This window comes from Vipera ursinii, assembly GCF_947247035.1.
Source record: "Vipera ursinii genome assembly, chromosome: 5".
Classification (NCBI taxonomy): domain Eukaryota; kingdom Metazoa; phylum Chordata; class Lepidosauria; order Squamata; family Viperidae; genus Vipera; species Vipera ursinii.
Window position 1 is genome coordinate 80521724 of NC_139518.1, and position 18431 is coordinate 80540154.

Sequence of the window (18431 nt, forward strand, 5' to 3'; positions counted from 1 at the left end):
GACCATAAAAAGTTAGATGGGCTGGCTGGGAACAATTTCACTAGTTTACCTTCCTAATAGCCTTCACCTATTCACAAAATTCCAGATAACTAGGAAGGCAGCCCAGCTGATTGCCTTATCTTGAGTCTGCTGCTTCCAAAGTCAAAGTGGAAGGCATGTATCATGAGGTTCAAGAGTAGATCTAATCCAGCACAAACAATGTCTATTGCTTTTTGGAATACATTTGGAAAGACATCAAACATCAAGACTGAAATGATAATAGAGGCAGAAGCTTAAACACTTTCTGTTCAGGATTTGAAAATCCCTTTGAAAAACAGACTTGAGATCTGGACTTCTTCCAAGAGAAATTTGGAGCTACAGCTGGTGAAAAATTCTGGATGACAACAGTATGTAGATAATAAACCTTTCAAAGGCATCTGAAACAGAAGGGGGTAGGAAGCAAAAGCTGGCTGATTGACTGGCGTAGTGTATTTACTTAATAGAGCAATGGTAGTAGAGTATTATGTATTGGTTGGTGTCTGAACAATTTCTGAGTTCAGCGGTAAGTCCTCCTTGCACTGATTAAAATGAAAAGAGCTCCAAGCATGATCAGAAAATAAAAGAAGTAAAAATATAGGGCCACAAAGAGAAAAGTACCTGGCCATTTCAGCTTAGGACACTGTTGGTTAATGGAATTATTATTCAAGAAATCTCTCTCCATCCCAATGGTAAGAAAACAAAGAACATGGCTGAGAAAATTCAAAGCTTTTTAGGGAGTACGGCTACGCTTTAAACGGCTCATATTTTTGCTTTCTTTTGCTTTGGAGGTGAAATCCTAAAACGTTGGTCTTCAAACTTGGTCCTTTTATGACTTGTGGACTTCAACTCCCAGAATTCCTCAGCCAGCATGCTTGGCTGAGGGATTCTGGAAGTTAAAGTCCACAAGTCATAAAAGGGCCAAGTTTGAAGACCCCTGTCCTAAAACATAGGGATTGCAACAAGCATAATTTGAGAATTTGACTTAAAAAGCTAATCAGAAGGAAGGCTGTGTTGTTGCTTGTAACAGATTATTGCCAAAAATATTCTTAAATCCCTCCCAAAAGTTTTAAGTCATAAAAATATTTTTAATTTCATTTAATTTTCAGGTAATAATATTAAAAAAAATCATTTATTGGGTTGCAAATTTTGGCAGAAGTTTTTCCTCATCTGGTGCACTCTAAATATGCTAGACTTTAATTTCCAAAATATATAGGCTACGATGACTAGACATTATGGGAGTTAAACACATTTGAAAGGCCACAATTTCCAATATCACAACTGATTTCTTAATAATCAATATTAGTCAAAAAGCAACAGTCTGCATGATACAGATTTTCATAGCAAATATATTTCTTGCCTTAGAGAGAGAGAGAGAGAAATAATAATGAAGGAATGTTCAACTTCTCCTCTTATATAGTTTGAGTAATAGTTGTCTGAAGTCTGATTGCAGTATTAGTGGCAACCTTTAATGATATATGAATGGATGTTATTGGATGTTCCTCTCTTTACCGTCAGCAAAGTAAGAACTGGAAATTTAATGCTATCTTAATGATGAGGTGACCAAAACAGGTAAAAAAAAAATCCCACAACAGATACAAGCATAACATCTGGGTGGAGTTTTCAAACCAAACTGTTGTTTGAACTACCTAAAACCACATTGGTTTTATGATTTTGATGATACGATGAATTGAATTGACCCCATTGTGTATTTCCACTGTCCCCGCCCCCTAGGAATATCTAAGCACCACACTTGCAGCTCTGCGTTCCAATCACATCCTTGCATTGAAGGTTTGTGAGAAAGAAATTCTTTGACCTTTGCCAGTCCTGTTGCAAAAACAACAAAAAAGGATATTGCATGCCCTGAACAATGCCAAACATTTTGTAACATGTCTGTGGATAATCAGGGAGGTCATATTGTCAAAATGGACATCTAAATCCATGCCATACCTCCTTACCGAGGCTTTCGCTATAGACAAATGAGGCATTCTCTGCATTGTAACCAGCAATTTCTGATAATACCAGTAGGAATTTCAGGGTCATCAGTCTAGAGCAGCTGCTCCCAACTTTTGTTTTATGGCCTTACAGCATAACTAGAATTTTCTAGATCACCCTGTAAGCTGGAAATGCAGATGGTCAATGCAGGACGTCAAAATAAAAGTTAATTTATGTCAATTTTGGATTTTGGATTTTATTTGATTTGATTTTCTCACCTGAATTTACATAAGATTGTGAGCAAGAATGGCAAAAAATCTTCTGAGATTTAAATGAGAATTCCAGAAAATGATCTGTTGTGGCCAGGGCTTTTTTTGTCATAGAACGCTCAGAACGGAGTTCCAGCACCTTTTTTTGGATGGAACCTTGTAGGGTAGGCAAGGCGGGTTGTATGACATGTGTGAGTTCTGGCACCTTTTTTTTTTTTACAAAAAAAGCACTGGTTGTGGCTATCTTGTGAGACTTTGATGTGTTATTTTGATATCTCTGTGAGGGACCAGCAACCACCTCAACTGTCCTGATTTCCTCCAAACTTTTATTTGGCATGAATTCAGTATTTTTGTACAAAGTAGAGGAGCTCCTGTCACACATCAGCCTTTCAGCACTGCTGTTTTTAAATTTTCTTACAAATGGCTTCTCAAAATTTGCCTTTCCCAGTAATGGCAGGCTTGTGAAACTGAGTGCCAAACACGAAATGGGAAAATTTTTAAAGTTATCTTCTCACCAACAAAGTTTTACTTCACATCTCTAGAAAATAAATATGCAGATATTCATATTTATAAATGAAAAATAAATAATTCTCCGGACAGAATCTCTTTTTACTGGAAACGATATAATCAAGCAAAGATTGAGACATAATGACAGTAAGAAGATCTTGGTCCAGTTTACATCCTTGAAACTAACAGCACTTCAAGGCCTCAGCAGCACCACAACTTGTGCTTAAATTTAGTGCCTTAACCAGATTACATGTAACACATAATCATGCAAACTCCAGTTTGGCTTATTCACTTCATTTTATGAACTCCAAGGATCATGGCAATTTTGTTTCTGTTATTCACTTGTGAATCCCACTCTGGCCTTGGATCTGCTTCTAATTGTGGCCTTCTCAATCCAAAATTGCCCTTCCAATATATTACCACAACATGTCCTCTATTTTTAACCGGACTGCAGGCTGCAATATTGCAAAGACATTTCAGTTTGCAACAAGACTGGAACTTGACTTGCCCTGAAGAGCAAGTGACTTTAGACATGAGTAGAAATGTGTCTACAGCTGTTGTCATGGGAAACCTGCGGGCACACCTCTAAACCCAAAAATGATATTTTCAGGAATGGACTTGAGCCGTGACGAGATTTGATTCTTCTGGCATTTATATTGGTGAAAACAGGGTGACTTTCATTGTAGAAATGAAATCTTAATGTTAATAATTAGTACAATTATTGTAGTAGTACGTAATTTGGGACAGACCAGATGATGTCTTTGGATTGCTGGAGAGAGTAGAAAACCATGAAGTGGCTACTCCAGTAGCTCTTATCAAGTCTAGCAAGAGAAAAACTGAAATAATTTATTTAGCTGGGTTCCCAAGGGAAAAAAACGCTTATAGGAATATTTTAAAAAGTCAGTTAACAAATAATTAACCTGCAGGGTATTAAATTTCACCCAAACAGTCAAATAACTCTACCTCATCTATGAACACCTAAAGCCAGTCTTTTAACCCTTGGCAACTTAATCTTCCAAAGAGCTGGAGAGAAATAACAGCTGAAAAAGCAAATCTCTCCATTACAGAACTCATTGCCAGGGCCTGGAAGCACTGAACATGGTGGTGGGATTCAAATGCGTGAACAACCGGTTCTCTGTGTGGATGCCACTTCCGGAAGTCCATTCTGGTCCTGGGCAACAAAAAATTAGCTACCGGTTCTGCCGAACTGGTGCGAACCGGCTGAATCCCACCACTGACTGAACACATCTCTGAATTACTGGCTACAATGGCCAAAATGCATCATTTTTTTTTCTTCTTGGCCAATGGAAAAGGAGTTTATGATGTAATGCTATTTTGCCAGCTTGTGCAAGAGCTCACGAACTACTAGCTCGTTCTGGAGGAAGTGGGTGGAGACTTTGAATTTTTAAAAGAGTAAATCTGGATCCAGTTAATGTGACTGCATCCTACCAGAACCTTTGGTAACTTTTGACTCATTAGTAGAATGGATTAATTGTGTTCTATAGGCAATAGGCCGTATGTGAATTTCATTTTATGTAACCTTTCAGGATCTGCTCCAAAAGTAATCTCTTCTATGGGTTAAAGTTTGAACCTTTGCTGAAAAGAGGTGCTTTGCATTGTCTTTCATTTCCTCCTCAGCTGCTAAAAAGAGAGGTTCATTCTCACTGATTAAACAAAAAACATTTTTTATCTATATTTTGAGTGAATCATTGTATTTAAGGGATTGCTGTATGGATTGGATGGTGCAATTTTGCAGCTTCGTTCATGGAATTGATTGAGGTTTGAGGAATTACACTTGAGCCCTTTCCATGTTCTTTGCACCAATTCTGCCTATTTTATTTTTTTATGTTAAATTCCAAATGCTGGCACTTGGAGCTTGCCGTCCAAGGCTCCTGTCGCTTCGATCAATATCGTAAGAACATATTGACTACTAAGAAAAAGAGGCATATCTGATGAAAGAAAGCTCCAAAACTGTTAAGAAGGACATCTTTGTTAATAAGCAAAGAAAGTATTCTCTGAGTTTGTTTGCTTGCAGACATTCATTACCCAACTAGGTAACACCATCAGTCTGAATAAGGGTAGAGTTTGTACTCACTCACATTGCTGTTATCTACTTGGGTAGCAAAACACCTATAAACAACTAAGCTTGAAGAGCACCAAGAACTATGTAGTTCAATCTGAGTTACAGATGTTCTCTTCCAAAGAGAGGTATACATAATTAAAATAGGAAAGTACAGATAATGTGGCCAGACGCTTCTTAAGAGCAGCAGTATTCTTGCTAGACTTGAGAAAGAATTATGGAATCTATGTTGTACTGCAGCATAACATGGCTGAATGTACTGGTGAATTCATTATAAATTTTCCAGATTATGGTAGTAGAAATTAGAATACTCTAAATCAGGAATGTCCAACCTTGGCTACTTTAAGACTTGTGAAATTCATCTCCCAGAACTCCCCAGCCAGCATGGAACAGACATGGCTGGCTAGGGAATTCTGGGAGTTGAGGTCCACAAGTCCAAAAGTTGCCAAGGTTGGACACCTCCCCTCTAAATTGTGAAGAGTGAAGTTAAAATAATTTACAGCTGCTTCGGCAACATTCATGTTGTGGAAGTAAAATGGAAAATAGAAGCAGATTGGCTGAGAGGCTTGCTACGAGGTGCCCGATGACAATGCTTTTTCCATTACCCCTTCCTTGATATTGATGAACTCAGACTTGCTTTTATTCCTTCCTTTAGTTATTTTACTTTTTCCCCTGTTTCCATTTTCTTCCCTGGCTGCTCTGTTTGACTTTTGATGCCCTACTGACATCTTTTGCCTTGTGACCTTTGGCCTTTCCCTGTGACCTTCTGGCTCGGTCTTCAGCTGTTGCCTCTTCTCAATTCAGTGCGACTGGCTCCGCCCCCAGTCATAAAGAGACGCACCTTCCAGGTATCCTCCGCCTTTTCCTCCTACTCCTGGTCTGTTCATTTCCGAAACGGGTAATTAATCAGCTTCCCGTCTTCCCTAGGAGAGGGTTTCATTAAAACTGGAAAAAGCAAAGATTCAGTCATGTCCCCCATCTCACAAAATGGACAGATCAGGTTTTAATGCATTTGCATGCTTAGTTTAGCAGCTAAGCATGAACACATTTGGTGCTTACTGGTCTTGAAGGGGTTGTAAGATCACATGAGGTCTTAGAAGAAAGAATATCACAGAGGAAGAATATAATGCATTTTTTTTAAAAAAAAGAAAGATTTAATTTGATTGTATTGGAACTGATCTGTTTTACAACACTGACTACTAAACAAACATAGTTCACTATCCATAGTTGAGTCAGTTATACAAAGTATATTTGATCAGCTTTTTAGATCAACATTCTGCAGAGATAGGAAAATGGGAAGAACACGACTACTGCTACTATATATGCTTGGAGATGCAAGTACATAGCCTAAAATAACCATGGCTTTCCAGTGACTGTTCAATAGATGTTTAGAGCTGCATGTCCCATTAATTATTCAAATGACTATTCCAGACGGGTGTCCTTGCATTCAGACCTAATTAAGTGGGAACCAAATTGCAGCCTTAAACTATTTATTGTGGGGAACGTTACTCTAATAGGATAGCGGATAACACAATTATTTCACAAAAGTATAAACAAATTTCATACTTGCCCACGTCTACTGAACCATCACTGACTTTAGAGACAATTGTATGAATAGCAGAATTGGGTCTTGCAGAGATTTCATATGTGGACGTCTAATAAGTCATGTACCATCTCAGCTGCCCAGGAATAGCATCCTTCGGTAGATAGAAGTCTCCATAGCAGAATGCACTTCATCCTCATCATTGAGGATAATGTTCTACGTGCTTTGGTAGATGTAGGTTCAACTCAGCCAGAGGGCTTGTATAAGCAAGATGCCCATTCATGTAAAGCCTCTTGTTACAGTAACATTATGATATGCTTATGGGTAACGATGGTCAGGACTGGCCTTCCAGGACCCATCTGGAATCCCACTGGATGAAGGAATAAGTCAGAAACTAAACACCACCCTCACTAGACCTCATAGGCTATTTTTAGCCATTGATCGGAGCTATATTAAAAAAATGTTTGGCTCCATTGCACGTGAATTTAATATGCTGTTTGGCCCCGTTGAAGATGGCCTCATGTCAGCATTTTGCCATGGCATAAAATACCGCATGATCAAAAGATGGAATTCAAAGGACACAGTAGGAGTATCGCCTCTTAGTTTCCCAAGTAGATTTTGCCACTAAGATGCTTCAAATGCATACCTACAAAAAAATTTCATTCTCCTTCTCTCTTTTTCACTTTTGATCCTCTGGAAGGATCCTTTCCTCTTCAGAAAGAACAATCCATGTGATGTGGATTTTAGCACTAGATATAGCAAAAATTCAAATTAAGTTATCACACTTTATTGGATGGTGTTTGATATTTGCCCTCGGCTTCCCATCCATCCTATTGTAATGGAAGCTTTTAAAAAATTGTGGGAATGCACCACCAGCCCTATCCACAGTTACTCTTTGCCTGTGTTTTGGAAACCCCCTTCAGAGACTTTCTAACAAGACCTTGCTTCGCTTTACCTGTGTTCCTTGGCTTAGGTTGTTATTTGTGCCCCCATGTTATTTAGCTGTGTTTATAGTAATGTTCTTCTCAATGAATCTCAGGGTGAACAAGGACAGGCAGGCATCCAAGGGCCTCCAGGGCTACCTGGGCCCCCAGGACCACCCGGGATTCCAGGACCAACTGGCCCAACTGGCCCAGCTGTAAGTGTCTTACATGTCTATCTAGATCTCCCCCTCTCCAAGAACCTCTGAATTACCTTTTACCTCTGTGTCTGACTAGTTTCTGAGGATGCATCAAAGCCCTTTGATATCATCTGGAAGTTTTTAAGAAGAGATTGGGCAACCATTTGTCCGATAGGGTCTCCTACTTGAGCAGGTGGTTGGACTAGAAGACCTCCAAAGCCCCTTCCAACTCTGCTATACTGTTATGCTGTTATTCTGCTGTGAGATGGCTGCACAAGACTGCCAATTTCCTTGCTCCTATCTATTGAAAGGACAGGGTGAGGTAACTGTTGTGTAGTGAGTTCTTTTGAGGCAGGATGTGAGACGAGAGGTTTCAAACAGGAACATTGCTTTATTGAGGCAAACAGGAACAGAACTGAATCAGAGGCTTCTGCGCAGCTACTTATACGGTTGGCCACTAGGCGGCGACCAATAGGTTTAAAGGAACCCATTCCCACCCCAAATCATCCAATGATCTTCTTGGAGACAACAAGTCTGGCTTAGTCAGCGACCGTTACACAGACACCAATTGAGCAACCTTAAGCAGTGTTCAAAAGACACCTGAAAACAGTTCAAATAAAATCCCAATACATTACAGTAACCGCTCTCTGATTTGAACTCATTTCACTCCCAAGCCAACTGTTAAGTTAAGAAACTCTTCAAATCTCTTTGATGGTCTGCTCAGATTTACAGTACCTGTGGTATCTCAGAAAGATTTGTTTTTTGTGTGTTCCCATAGGGGAAAACCGGAGAACCTGGCAAGGATGGAAAGGTAGCCATTTAATCTTTTTTTCTTGCATTTGAGTGCATAAAAATTATTTTCTCAGAGCCTGAGAAGAATATGGGATGCATGTTGAATTTCAGGGGTTGCATGGATTAAGAGATGAGTTCCACTGCAAAGTTTATTCATCAGACAAAAATCATATTGTAGATTAGATTAGATTTATTGAATTTATATGCCGCCCTTCTCCCTAAGGACTCAGGGCAGCTCACAACAAAAAATTTAAGAAACATGGAATACAAAATTTAAAAAAGAATTAGATACATGACAATTTAAATCAATAAAAGCCAAATTTAAAAAACAAAGTCAGTCCAGACCCGCTTGTTGGAATAACCAAGTCTTCAGGTCACGGTGGAAAGACCGAAGGTCAGGGGCCGTCCGCAGCTCCGGAGGCAGTTCATTCCAGAGGGTCGGCGTGCCCACAGAGAAGGCTCTCCCCCTGGTGGTCACCAGACGGCATTGCCTGGCCGATGGCACCCTGAGGAGGCCGACACTGTGGGAGCAAACCGGGCGAGGGGAGGTTGATAATGGCAGCAGGTGGTCTCGCAAGTACCCCGGGCCTAAGCCAATGCAGCTTGCGGAGGAGTGGTGTAACATGGGAGTATCGAGATACTCCCATAAGCACCCGCGCAGCCGCATTTTGCACCAGCTGAAGCCTATGGGTACTCTTCAAGGGCAGCCCCATGTAAAGAGCATTGCAATAATCCAGGTGAGAAGTGACGGCATGGGTAACCGTGCATAGGGCATCTCGGTCCAGAAAGGGGCGCAACTGGCGCACTAGGCGAACCTGTGCAAAGGCCCCCCTGGTCACGGCCGTTAGATGATCTTCCAAATTAAGCCGTGAATCCAGGAGGACACCCAATTTGCGGGCCCTTTCTGAGGGGGGCAGTGCCTCCCCCCCATCAAAAGAGATGGAACTTGTTGGACAATACGAGATGCCGGTATCCACAGCCACTCGGTCTTGGAGGGGTTAAGCCTGAGCCTGTTCCTTCCCATCCAGACCCGCACCACCTCCAGGCACCGGGACATCACGTCAAGGGCATCACTGGGTTGGCTAGGGGTGGAGATGAACAGCTGGGTATCATCCGCATATTGGTGATACCTCACCCCAAAGCCACGGATTATTTCACCCAGCGGCTTCATATAGATGTTAAACAGGAGGGGGGAGGGAACCAACCCCTGAGGCACCCCACAAGTGAGGGGCCTCAGGGTAGATCTCTGTCCCCCTGCTGATACAAACTGCGAACGGCCCGAGAGGTAGGAGGAGAACCACTGTAAAACAGTGCCTCCCACTCCCAACCCCTCGAGCCGTCGCAGCAAGTTACCATGGTCGATGGTATCAAAAGCCGCTGAGAGGTCAAGTAGGACCAGGACAGAGGAGCAGCCCCTGTCCCGGGCCTGCCAGAGATCATCAACCAGTGCGACCAATGCCGTTTCCGTGCCGTAGCTGGGCCTGAAACCGGACTGGTACGGGTCAAGGACTTCCTGTAATAAACCAGGGTTGTGATGCAACCTGAGGCAGTTTACTGTCTTCCGTGTTCCAATCTGAAAAGTATGGGGAGGAAAATGATAGAGGAGCAGCAAAGAAATCCCACAGCTGGAATGAATAATTACAAAGGGTATAGGGATTGCTATACCTGTGCGCTCCCACAGGGAGGGCCTTCTCAGGGTACCGCCGGTTAAGGAATGCCAGCGGGTTATTCCCAGGGGAAGGGCATTCTCTGTGAGCACGCCGGCTCTATGGAACCAACTTCCCATGGAACTCAGGACTGCCCCCGACCTTCGCTCATTTCACCGGGACTTGAAAACCTGGTTCTTCGAGCTGTTTGGCCCAGACTGAGGGGTTTTAACTAATTTAATTTAATTGGGTTTTAATTCAGGGACTGTAATTTAATCATAGTTTTAACTGATTTTAATTTGTATGTTATGTATTTTAATTTTCCCTGTAAACCGCCCTGAGTCCTACGGGAATAGGGCGGTATATAAATTTAAATAATAAGAAAGAAAGAAAGAAAGAAAGAAAGAAAGAAAGAAAGAAAGAAAGAAAGAAAGAAAGAAAGAAAGAAAGAAAGAAAGAAAGAAAGAAAGAATAGAGATTCAAATGCATCCTTGAAATCTGACCAAGTAGATTCAAATCCATCTCTCCAATGAAAAGCATTTCATTAAACTTCATTAAACTTCATTCAGCCAATGCAAACCATGGTGATGTGTAAGTACAATTAAAGGAAAGGCAGATCTTATCCCAGATCTAAGGTCCTTTACCCATTTTTCCTACTTCAATGATCTCATGTTCCTCTATCTTCAGGGTTTGCCAGGACTTCCTGGACCAAAGGTGAGTAAAATACCTTGAAATAAATATTAGATCTTAGCAGAGCCTTCTGAAATTTCAGTGCTTTGTACATGAAAATTGCAATAGACAAAACATGGCTAGAAATCCAGTTGCCAAGACTAGATCAGACCTAACTGTAAAGTGCTTCTCAGCAGAGCAAGGAAAATGTTTGCAATTTTTTAAAAAATTTTTTTAAAGAATCTAGTTCTAAAATTAACCAGCTGTATGAACATTCCCCTGTGTCTTAGACTTGAATTTTCCTGATTCCCAAACATATGATCTTAGAAACTGGGCTGTGGATTATTTGTACACTGGATCCAGTTCTTAATGATATTTAATTGTGTGAAATGAATTGACTAAGGCACATTTTGAAAAACATAACTGACTTTCAATATTCAAACATGTGGAGAGACGTTTAATAAGATACCAGGTAGCGAGCTTACACAGAAGTCTTTTGTTAGGACACAGAGAAATTGGCCATCAAAATCTAACTATTTTTTTGTTCGCTTGTTTCCATATATTTCTCCTTCTGCTACATGGCACCATCTTTCCCATCTAAGGACAATTCTTCTTAGCAACCAAATTCATGTGGATCTTAAAGGGTAAAATGGCCCTTAAGTATAAATATCATAGTTATTTTCTTAAGACATGAATACTATCCAGTGGTCTAATTCTCAGCTAATTCAGTATCTTATTCAGAATCTTGATTTGTGTTCATTTTCTTTTTACAAAAATGTTTTGGTTCGAGTCTCCAGATAGCTCTATTCACTCATTTTTCTTCTTCTTTTGACTTGAATTTATAGGGTGACCCTGGACCTCAAGGATACCACGGAAGGAAGGTATGAACAATATAAAAATTGAATTAGAAAGTAGGCATATTTTAAATTCATTAAAGTGATCCAGAGCCACCTCGGAATATGATACACCATTCTTCATCTTATGCATAGATATCTAAGCATTTTCCTAGCCATACTTAACTTCTTACTGTGAGCATCTTTGACTAAGAGTGGCAGGGCCTAGAACTGTAGGAATTAGAATTACAGATAACACAGTCCTACAAAGACTGGTTTTATATCCCATTAAAAGCATTTGCACCCACAGTAAATCAAGAAGCTCATTTAGCTGTTAATTCTTCTCAATTCTTTCATAGCATATTGGTAGTTATTTTTCTGCTTCATTTACTATGAACAATTTTATTGTGATGGTTGACTTTTATTATACTGTAAGTTCAAGTGAATTTATCACATAGATTGTGGCAGGAGCTCATACTAAAGTCATGTTGCAATAATTCTGAAATCCAGCTATTAAATTTACTGTTCGGCTCCTAGGGCTAAATTCTAAAATTTTATGATGAGTGTTGTTTTAAGGGGGAAAATTTAATTACAGTAATAATGGTACAGAACTCTGAATACTAGTCTATACCATATTGCTATTCTATACTTACAGAGTGTAGAATAATTTAATCTGGAGAGTGTTGTTATCAAGACTCCTTCTTTTGAGTTAACACCCTGTTGTTGTTATTTTACAGATATAAATATGAGATTTATACTATAGGACTGGGCTGCATACATCTGTATGACCATTAAAGATACAGAAAATTCTAGGGTCATATAGATTTTGTAGCCTGTATTTGGTAGTCTAGAAACTAATCAAAATATGACAGAGGGTGGATTTCTGTAAGGTGTAAAGCCAGCATGTAACTGAGGAGAAGAATAGAATAGAATAGAATAGAATAGAATAGAATAGAATAGAATAGAATAGAATAGAATAGAATAGAATAGAATAGAATAGAATAGAATAGAATAGAATGGAATGGAATGGAATGGAATGGAATGGAATGGAATGGAATGGAATGGAATGGAATGGAATGGAATGGAATGGAATGGAACGGGGTGGAGTGGAGTGGAGTGGAGTGGAGTGGAGTGGAGTGGAGTGGAGTAGAGTAGAGTAGAGTAGAGTAGAGTAGAGTAGAGTAGAGTAGAGTAGAGTAGAGTAGAGTAGAATCTGGAAGGGACCTTGGAGGTCTTTTAGTCCAGCCCCCTGCTCAAGCAGGAGAACCTATACCATTTCAGACTAGTGACTGTCCTGTCTCTTCTTAAAAATCTCCAGAGATGGAGCGCCCACAATTTCTGGAGGCAAGCTGTTCCACTGGTTAATTGTCCTGACTGTTGGGAAGTTTCTCCTTAATTCCAGGTTGCTGCTCCTCAGTTTCCAACCATTGTTTCTTGTCCTGCCTGCCCTCTGGTGCTTTGGTGAATAACTTGATGCCCTCTTCTTTGTGGCAGCCCCTCAAATACTGGAATACTGCTAATCACGTCACTCCTGTTTCTTCTTTTCTTCAGACTAAAGAGACAAATTCATTTCAGGCAATGAAAGGATAGAATGCTAATAAAAGAGAGCAATTCAGTGGATAATTGTATAAACAGGAATTAATACTCTTAGCAGTCTGTAGTTATGCACATTGTGTAAGTTTGTATACATTATTTGGCTAAAATATTAACACTTGGCAGACTTCTCTTGAAATCTGCATAAATCAAAGAGCTGGCTTTCTGGAAAGAGGTGAAAAATCATAGTCTCTATGGCCCAGATCCATCTTTTCACATCTGTGTGCACTATTTATGGCCTCTTTTCCAATGACAATGATGTTTTCTTCATTAGCTGACTATGCAATACTTAGTGGCTTCACAGCTCTCAGGAGAATTAAGCAAGTCACTGATCTGCGGTTGTGTGGGTGTGCATCAGTGAAAGAGCTGTCTTCTTACAATATAGGAAGCAATTCATAGGTCTGAATTTGTAATCAGTAGAAGAAGATATTTATTTTGACCTAGAAGAAGAAAGTCCTAGGATGTCTTTCTTATTTTATTACATTAGATTTATACGCCACTTTTCATTCAGAATCTCAAGGCAGCAAACACAATGGTTTCTCCTTCCTTTTCCCCCCACAACAACAACAACCCTGTGAGGGCTGAGATAGAGTGACTGGCTCACCCAATGAGCTTTAACCATTGAATTTAATTTTGTTAGATAGGGCCCCGGGTTCAAATCTGTTGAGATCCTTCTGGATCTTGAATCTATCTTCTGCAGTGTTGGCTATTCCTGCCAGCTTGGTGTCATCTGCAGATTTGGTAAGTTCCCCTTCTATTCCCTCATGTAGTTCCATTGAGGGCTACACACAGAGTGTGGCTGCTCACTCAGTTACGAGTCCAGCTGGTGGCGATGCTGCCTAACACACATTTTTTCTATCTGATCAAGAAGTAGATTGTGGTCTAACTTTATCAAATGCCTTGCTGAAGTCCAAATAAATTATGTCCACAGCATTTCTCTGGTCTGATTAATTTAGTCACTTTGTCCACAAAAAGATGCAATAAGATTTGATTGGCATGATCATATTGATTGGCATAAGAGCCTTGGTGGAGCAGTGGGCTAATGCCTCCTTAAGTAACACCAGCTGCCTGCAATTAGTGCAGGTTCGCATCCCACCAGGCTCAAGGTTGACTCAGCCTTCCATCCTTCCGAGGTAGGTCAAATGAGGACCCAGATTGTTGGGGGCAATTAAGCTGACTTTGTAATAATGCCACTTGGAGTGTGTGTGAAAGCCCTAACAAGCAGGCATATACATAGAATGAAGGCTACTGCTAAGCTTGTAAGCCGCCCTGAGTCATCGGAGAAGGGTGGGATATAAATGGAATTAAAATAAATAAAAATAAATAAATCTGTTTTTAACAAACCCATGTTGACTTCTGATTACACAACTCATATTGGCTTTCTGTTATTGAGAGAAAAGAATGATTGGAAGGCTGGGGTTGATCCTCACTGAGAAGGAGGTTCTTTCAGAACAGGGAAAGGAAAGTCACTTTGGGAAGGACGGCTTCCCAATGTCAAATGCAAACGTATCTCTTCTAGTGGTCTATTGTGTGCATCGATCCGAAACCAGAAGGTAACTTTGCTTTAAAAGAGGTTTATAAGGAACATATAAAACCTACTCAAGCAAGACCATTTCCTCCCTGCTGCGTTTTGCATTAACATGCTCACACAAAGTGGGGGGGGGAACTAATGCTTCCTGTGCAAGATTACAGCATAACCTGAAGATTCGGATAGTAAGGCTGACAAGTATTCATTTGAAAAGGAGGGATCCATGACCAGTTTGGCGACTGAGAGCGTACCTTGACTATGCCTTTCTAAGCATTGTTCAATTCTTCTTCGTTATCGTTGTTGTTGCTGTTATTGTTCGTTGCACCGTCAGCCAGGTGTTTAAACTGGATTTGGCAATTTTATCTACCTACTGAGTCCTTTTCAAGAACCTGGGGTAGGGAGATGTTGTTTGATGGTGTTGAGGGTATTGTCACAGGATGTAAGCTGTTCCAAGTAAAACCTGCCTTTTGCAATTGACTGGTGGTGATTTTGTCAATGCTGATGATGTTCAAGTGGTGCTCCAGTTGTTTTGGGATTGCAAACAAGGTGCCTACTTCTATTGGGACAGTCTGTGTTTTCTTTTGCCACAGTCATTCTATTTCTATTTGCAGGCCTTTGTATTTTGTGGCGTTCTCCTGTTTTTCCTCTTTTATTTCGCTGTCTCCAAGTACTGCCACGTACATTATCCAGACTTTTTTGTCTTTCTTATAGACCAGGGGTGTCAAACCCGCAACATCACATGACATGTTGTGACGTATCGTGACTTTTTTTGCCATTGCTGACAATGGGGTGGGCACGGTTTTGCTATGATGCATCCAGTCTCTGGGCTGGCAGTTTGACACCCCTGTTATAGACAATGGTTAAGTCTGGGATGATATATGGCAGATGATGATGATGATGATGATGATATTGTTATTGTTGCTGTTGTTACATTTTCTTGCATCTTTGGTTTAGGGTGAAGTGGGTGAGACAGGCCTACCAGGAACACCTGGACTTCCAGGATCTGCTGGCCCTAAGGTAATTATCATATTGCACTAACAAATATTCATCTTCTGAACTGAAAAGAGAATCATTTTGGCATGTAAAATAGAATGGTCTCATGATGAGGCCATATATTGCAAGGGAAGAAAAGAATCCAGGTAGGCACCTCCAGTATGAGAAGTAGCAATGTATGGATAGAGTATCTTCACGTCAGGTAGAATCTCTGTTCATCAGGATCCTCCCTTGTCTGCAGATACTCTAGGCAAGTGTTTCTCAACCTTGTAACTTTAAGATATGTGGACTTCAACTCCCAGAATTTCACAGCCAGCAGGGCTGGCTATGGAATTCTGGGAGTTGAAGTTCACATATCTTAAAGCTACAAGGTTAAGAAAAAATGCTCTACATCAGGGCTCTTCAAACTTGGCCCTTTTATGACTTGTGGACTTCAACTCCCAGAATTCCTCAGCCAGCATGCCTGGCTGAGGGAATTCTGGGAGTTGAAATCCATAAGTCATAAAAAGGCCAAGTTTGAAGACCCCTGCTCTAGATATTTAATCCAGGATATATAATGAAGGTATATGTCAATCCCGGAAGAAAGGGTGTTTGTATTAACCCTTCTAAAAACACCTCTCTCTATATATGCAGATCTCCAGTGTCAAAAATAGCCACAGAAAGGTTTTTTATCCAATAATAGTGTCACTAGATACAGTATGTAAGTGATAGCAAAACTGTTTCTTCCTTTGTATATACAGAAATACCACCACTTTCTGATGCTTCATAAGAAATGAATAATTCAATCCTTTGTGTTCCTTTTGTACAAATTCAGTTCTGTCCAATGTCTTCTATAACCTGTGATGCTCAAAAAAAATTCCTTTTTGCTTTTCCTAGGATATAATTTTTAAGATTTGTCCTTGCATTCAAGTAAAACAAGAGGCATTCCAAAATATAAAAAAAGGAATAATTGAAATTAATCTTCATATAAGACAAGGAAGTGAAAATTATTTGTTTTTATTTATTCTTTTTATTTATTTTATTATTTCTATAGCCACCCAACTCTACTATCGAATAAATAAATAGCGTAAAATAATTCAGATTGTTTAACAAATGTGGACCAAATGAAATTTTTCACTTCTCTTTTTCATATATATGTACTATTATTATCAGGGCTTTCTTTGTCATAGAACGCTCAGAACGGAGTTCCAGCACCTTTTTGGGATGGAACCTTGTAGGGTAGGCAAGGCGGGTTGTATGACATGTGTGAGTTCCGGCACCTTTTTCTTTTACAAAAAAAGCACTGATTATTATAATTTATGTAAAGTAGGGCTATGGAGGCTCCAAAATTGACTCAGAAGGGCTATTGATCTCATGGGAGCAACAATTTTCTGATATTCATTGCAGCAGCCTACTGTTTTTTCAACTTTCACAAGAAACTGAAATAAAAGATGCTTCTTGTTGCTTTTATTTAGATTTGTTAGATTTAATCCCATCTTTTATTTAGGAACACAAGAGATCATACATGGTGCTTTCTTCTTCTTCTTCTTCTTCTTCTTCTTCTTCTTCTTCTTCTTCTTCTTCTTCTTCTTCTTCTTCTTCTTCTTCTTCTCCTCCTCCTCCTCCTCCTCCTCCTCCTCCTCCTCCTCACCCCCATAAAGCAACCATATATAATAGGTGAGATTGAGGGAAAGAACATCTGTCCTTGGGAGCATCTGTGGTTGAGCAGGACTACCACCTGAGCCTTCCTGACACCAAACAACATTTTAGTCAAGATACCACACTGGATGTCTGCATGAATGGCCACATTAATTTCAAAAGGCAGCAAATGACTCAGTTGCTTGTGATGTGTCTGGTTCACTCTGATGACACTTCCAACTTAAAAAAAAAAGTCTGTTCCCAACCTTTTCATAGAATTATAGAATCATAAGGCTGGAAAGGACCTTGGAGGGCTTCTAGTTCAACCTCCTACTCATCCAGACAAATGGTTGTCCAATCTTTTCCTGAGAACCTCCAGCAAGGGAGTACCCACAACTCTGGCGGACAAGCCGTTCTGTCCATTAATTATTCATTCTCCATGTCAGGAAATTCCTCCTTATTTCCAGGTTGGATCTCTCTTTAATGAGCTTCCACTCATTGCTTCTTGTCCTACCCTTTGGTGCTTTGGAGCAGGGGACTTCAAACTTGACAACTTTAAGACTTGTGAACTTTAAGACAACTTTAAGACAAAAAGGAGAGATTTATTTCCAAACTAAACTTACTACACCCGTGTTCAGTACTCATGCATGTTGTTCCACATTGGAATCTTTAGTGCCAGGAAGCACCATTAACTAACCATAGAATCTTCCTTAGAGGAATAAGAGTGATTGTCGTGTGGTGATTCATTTTTGAATCAAGAAATCCACAGTTCATTCATTGGCCTTATAATCTGAGCCAAACCACCATCTCTTAGCTCAGGAGTCTTCAAAGTTGGCAACTTTAAGACTTGTGGACTTTAACTCTCAGAATTCTGGGAGTTGAAGTCCACAAGTCTTAAAGTTGCCAAGTTTGAAGACCCCTGCTTTGGAGAATAGATTGACCCCCTCTGTTCTCTGACAGCCCTTCAAGGATTGGAAGTCAGCTGTCATGTCACCCCTAATCCTTTTCTTCAACCGGCTAGGCATACAGTACCTAGTTCAACATCCCTAGTTTCAAGAATAAACCTCTTTCACTTTGTACCCATTTGATGTGGCATCTCTGTTTCTGAATGTTTTGTTTCTGCTTTTCCCCTTGCACAGGGGAGAAAAGGCAGACAGTAGCCTGAAGGTAGGCATGGAAATAGTTTGGGGTCAACTTGACGCAGGACACTTTGTTACTTAAAATAACGCATTGTCATGAAAACCACGGCCCTAGGCAGCCTTATTTAGTGGCAAAGACAACTGTCTTGTGT

At 40.2% G+C, this 18431-nt stretch overlaps 1 protein-coding gene across 1 annotated transcript in view; it reads left to right on the forward strand.

The window, feature by feature from the left end:
- COL13A1 (collagen type XIII alpha 1 chain) overlaps nt 1-18431 on the forward strand; it is a gene marked incomplete at its 3' end in the record, with an annotated part of 202270 nt that overhangs the window by 123340 nt on the left and 60499 nt on the right. The window contains exons 13-18 of the mRNA XM_083364798.1: nt 5589-5654; nt 7389-7487; nt 8248-8280; nt 10595-10621; nt 11422-11457; nt 15485-15547. Of these exons, the coding sequence (XP_083220924.1) occupies nt 5589-5654; nt 7389-7487; nt 8248-8280; nt 10595-10621; nt 11422-11457; nt 15485-15547 (324 nt within the window). The remainder of the gene's footprint in view (nt 1-5588; nt 5655-7388; nt 7488-8247; nt 8281-10594; nt 10622-11421; nt 11458-15484; nt 15548-18431) is intronic.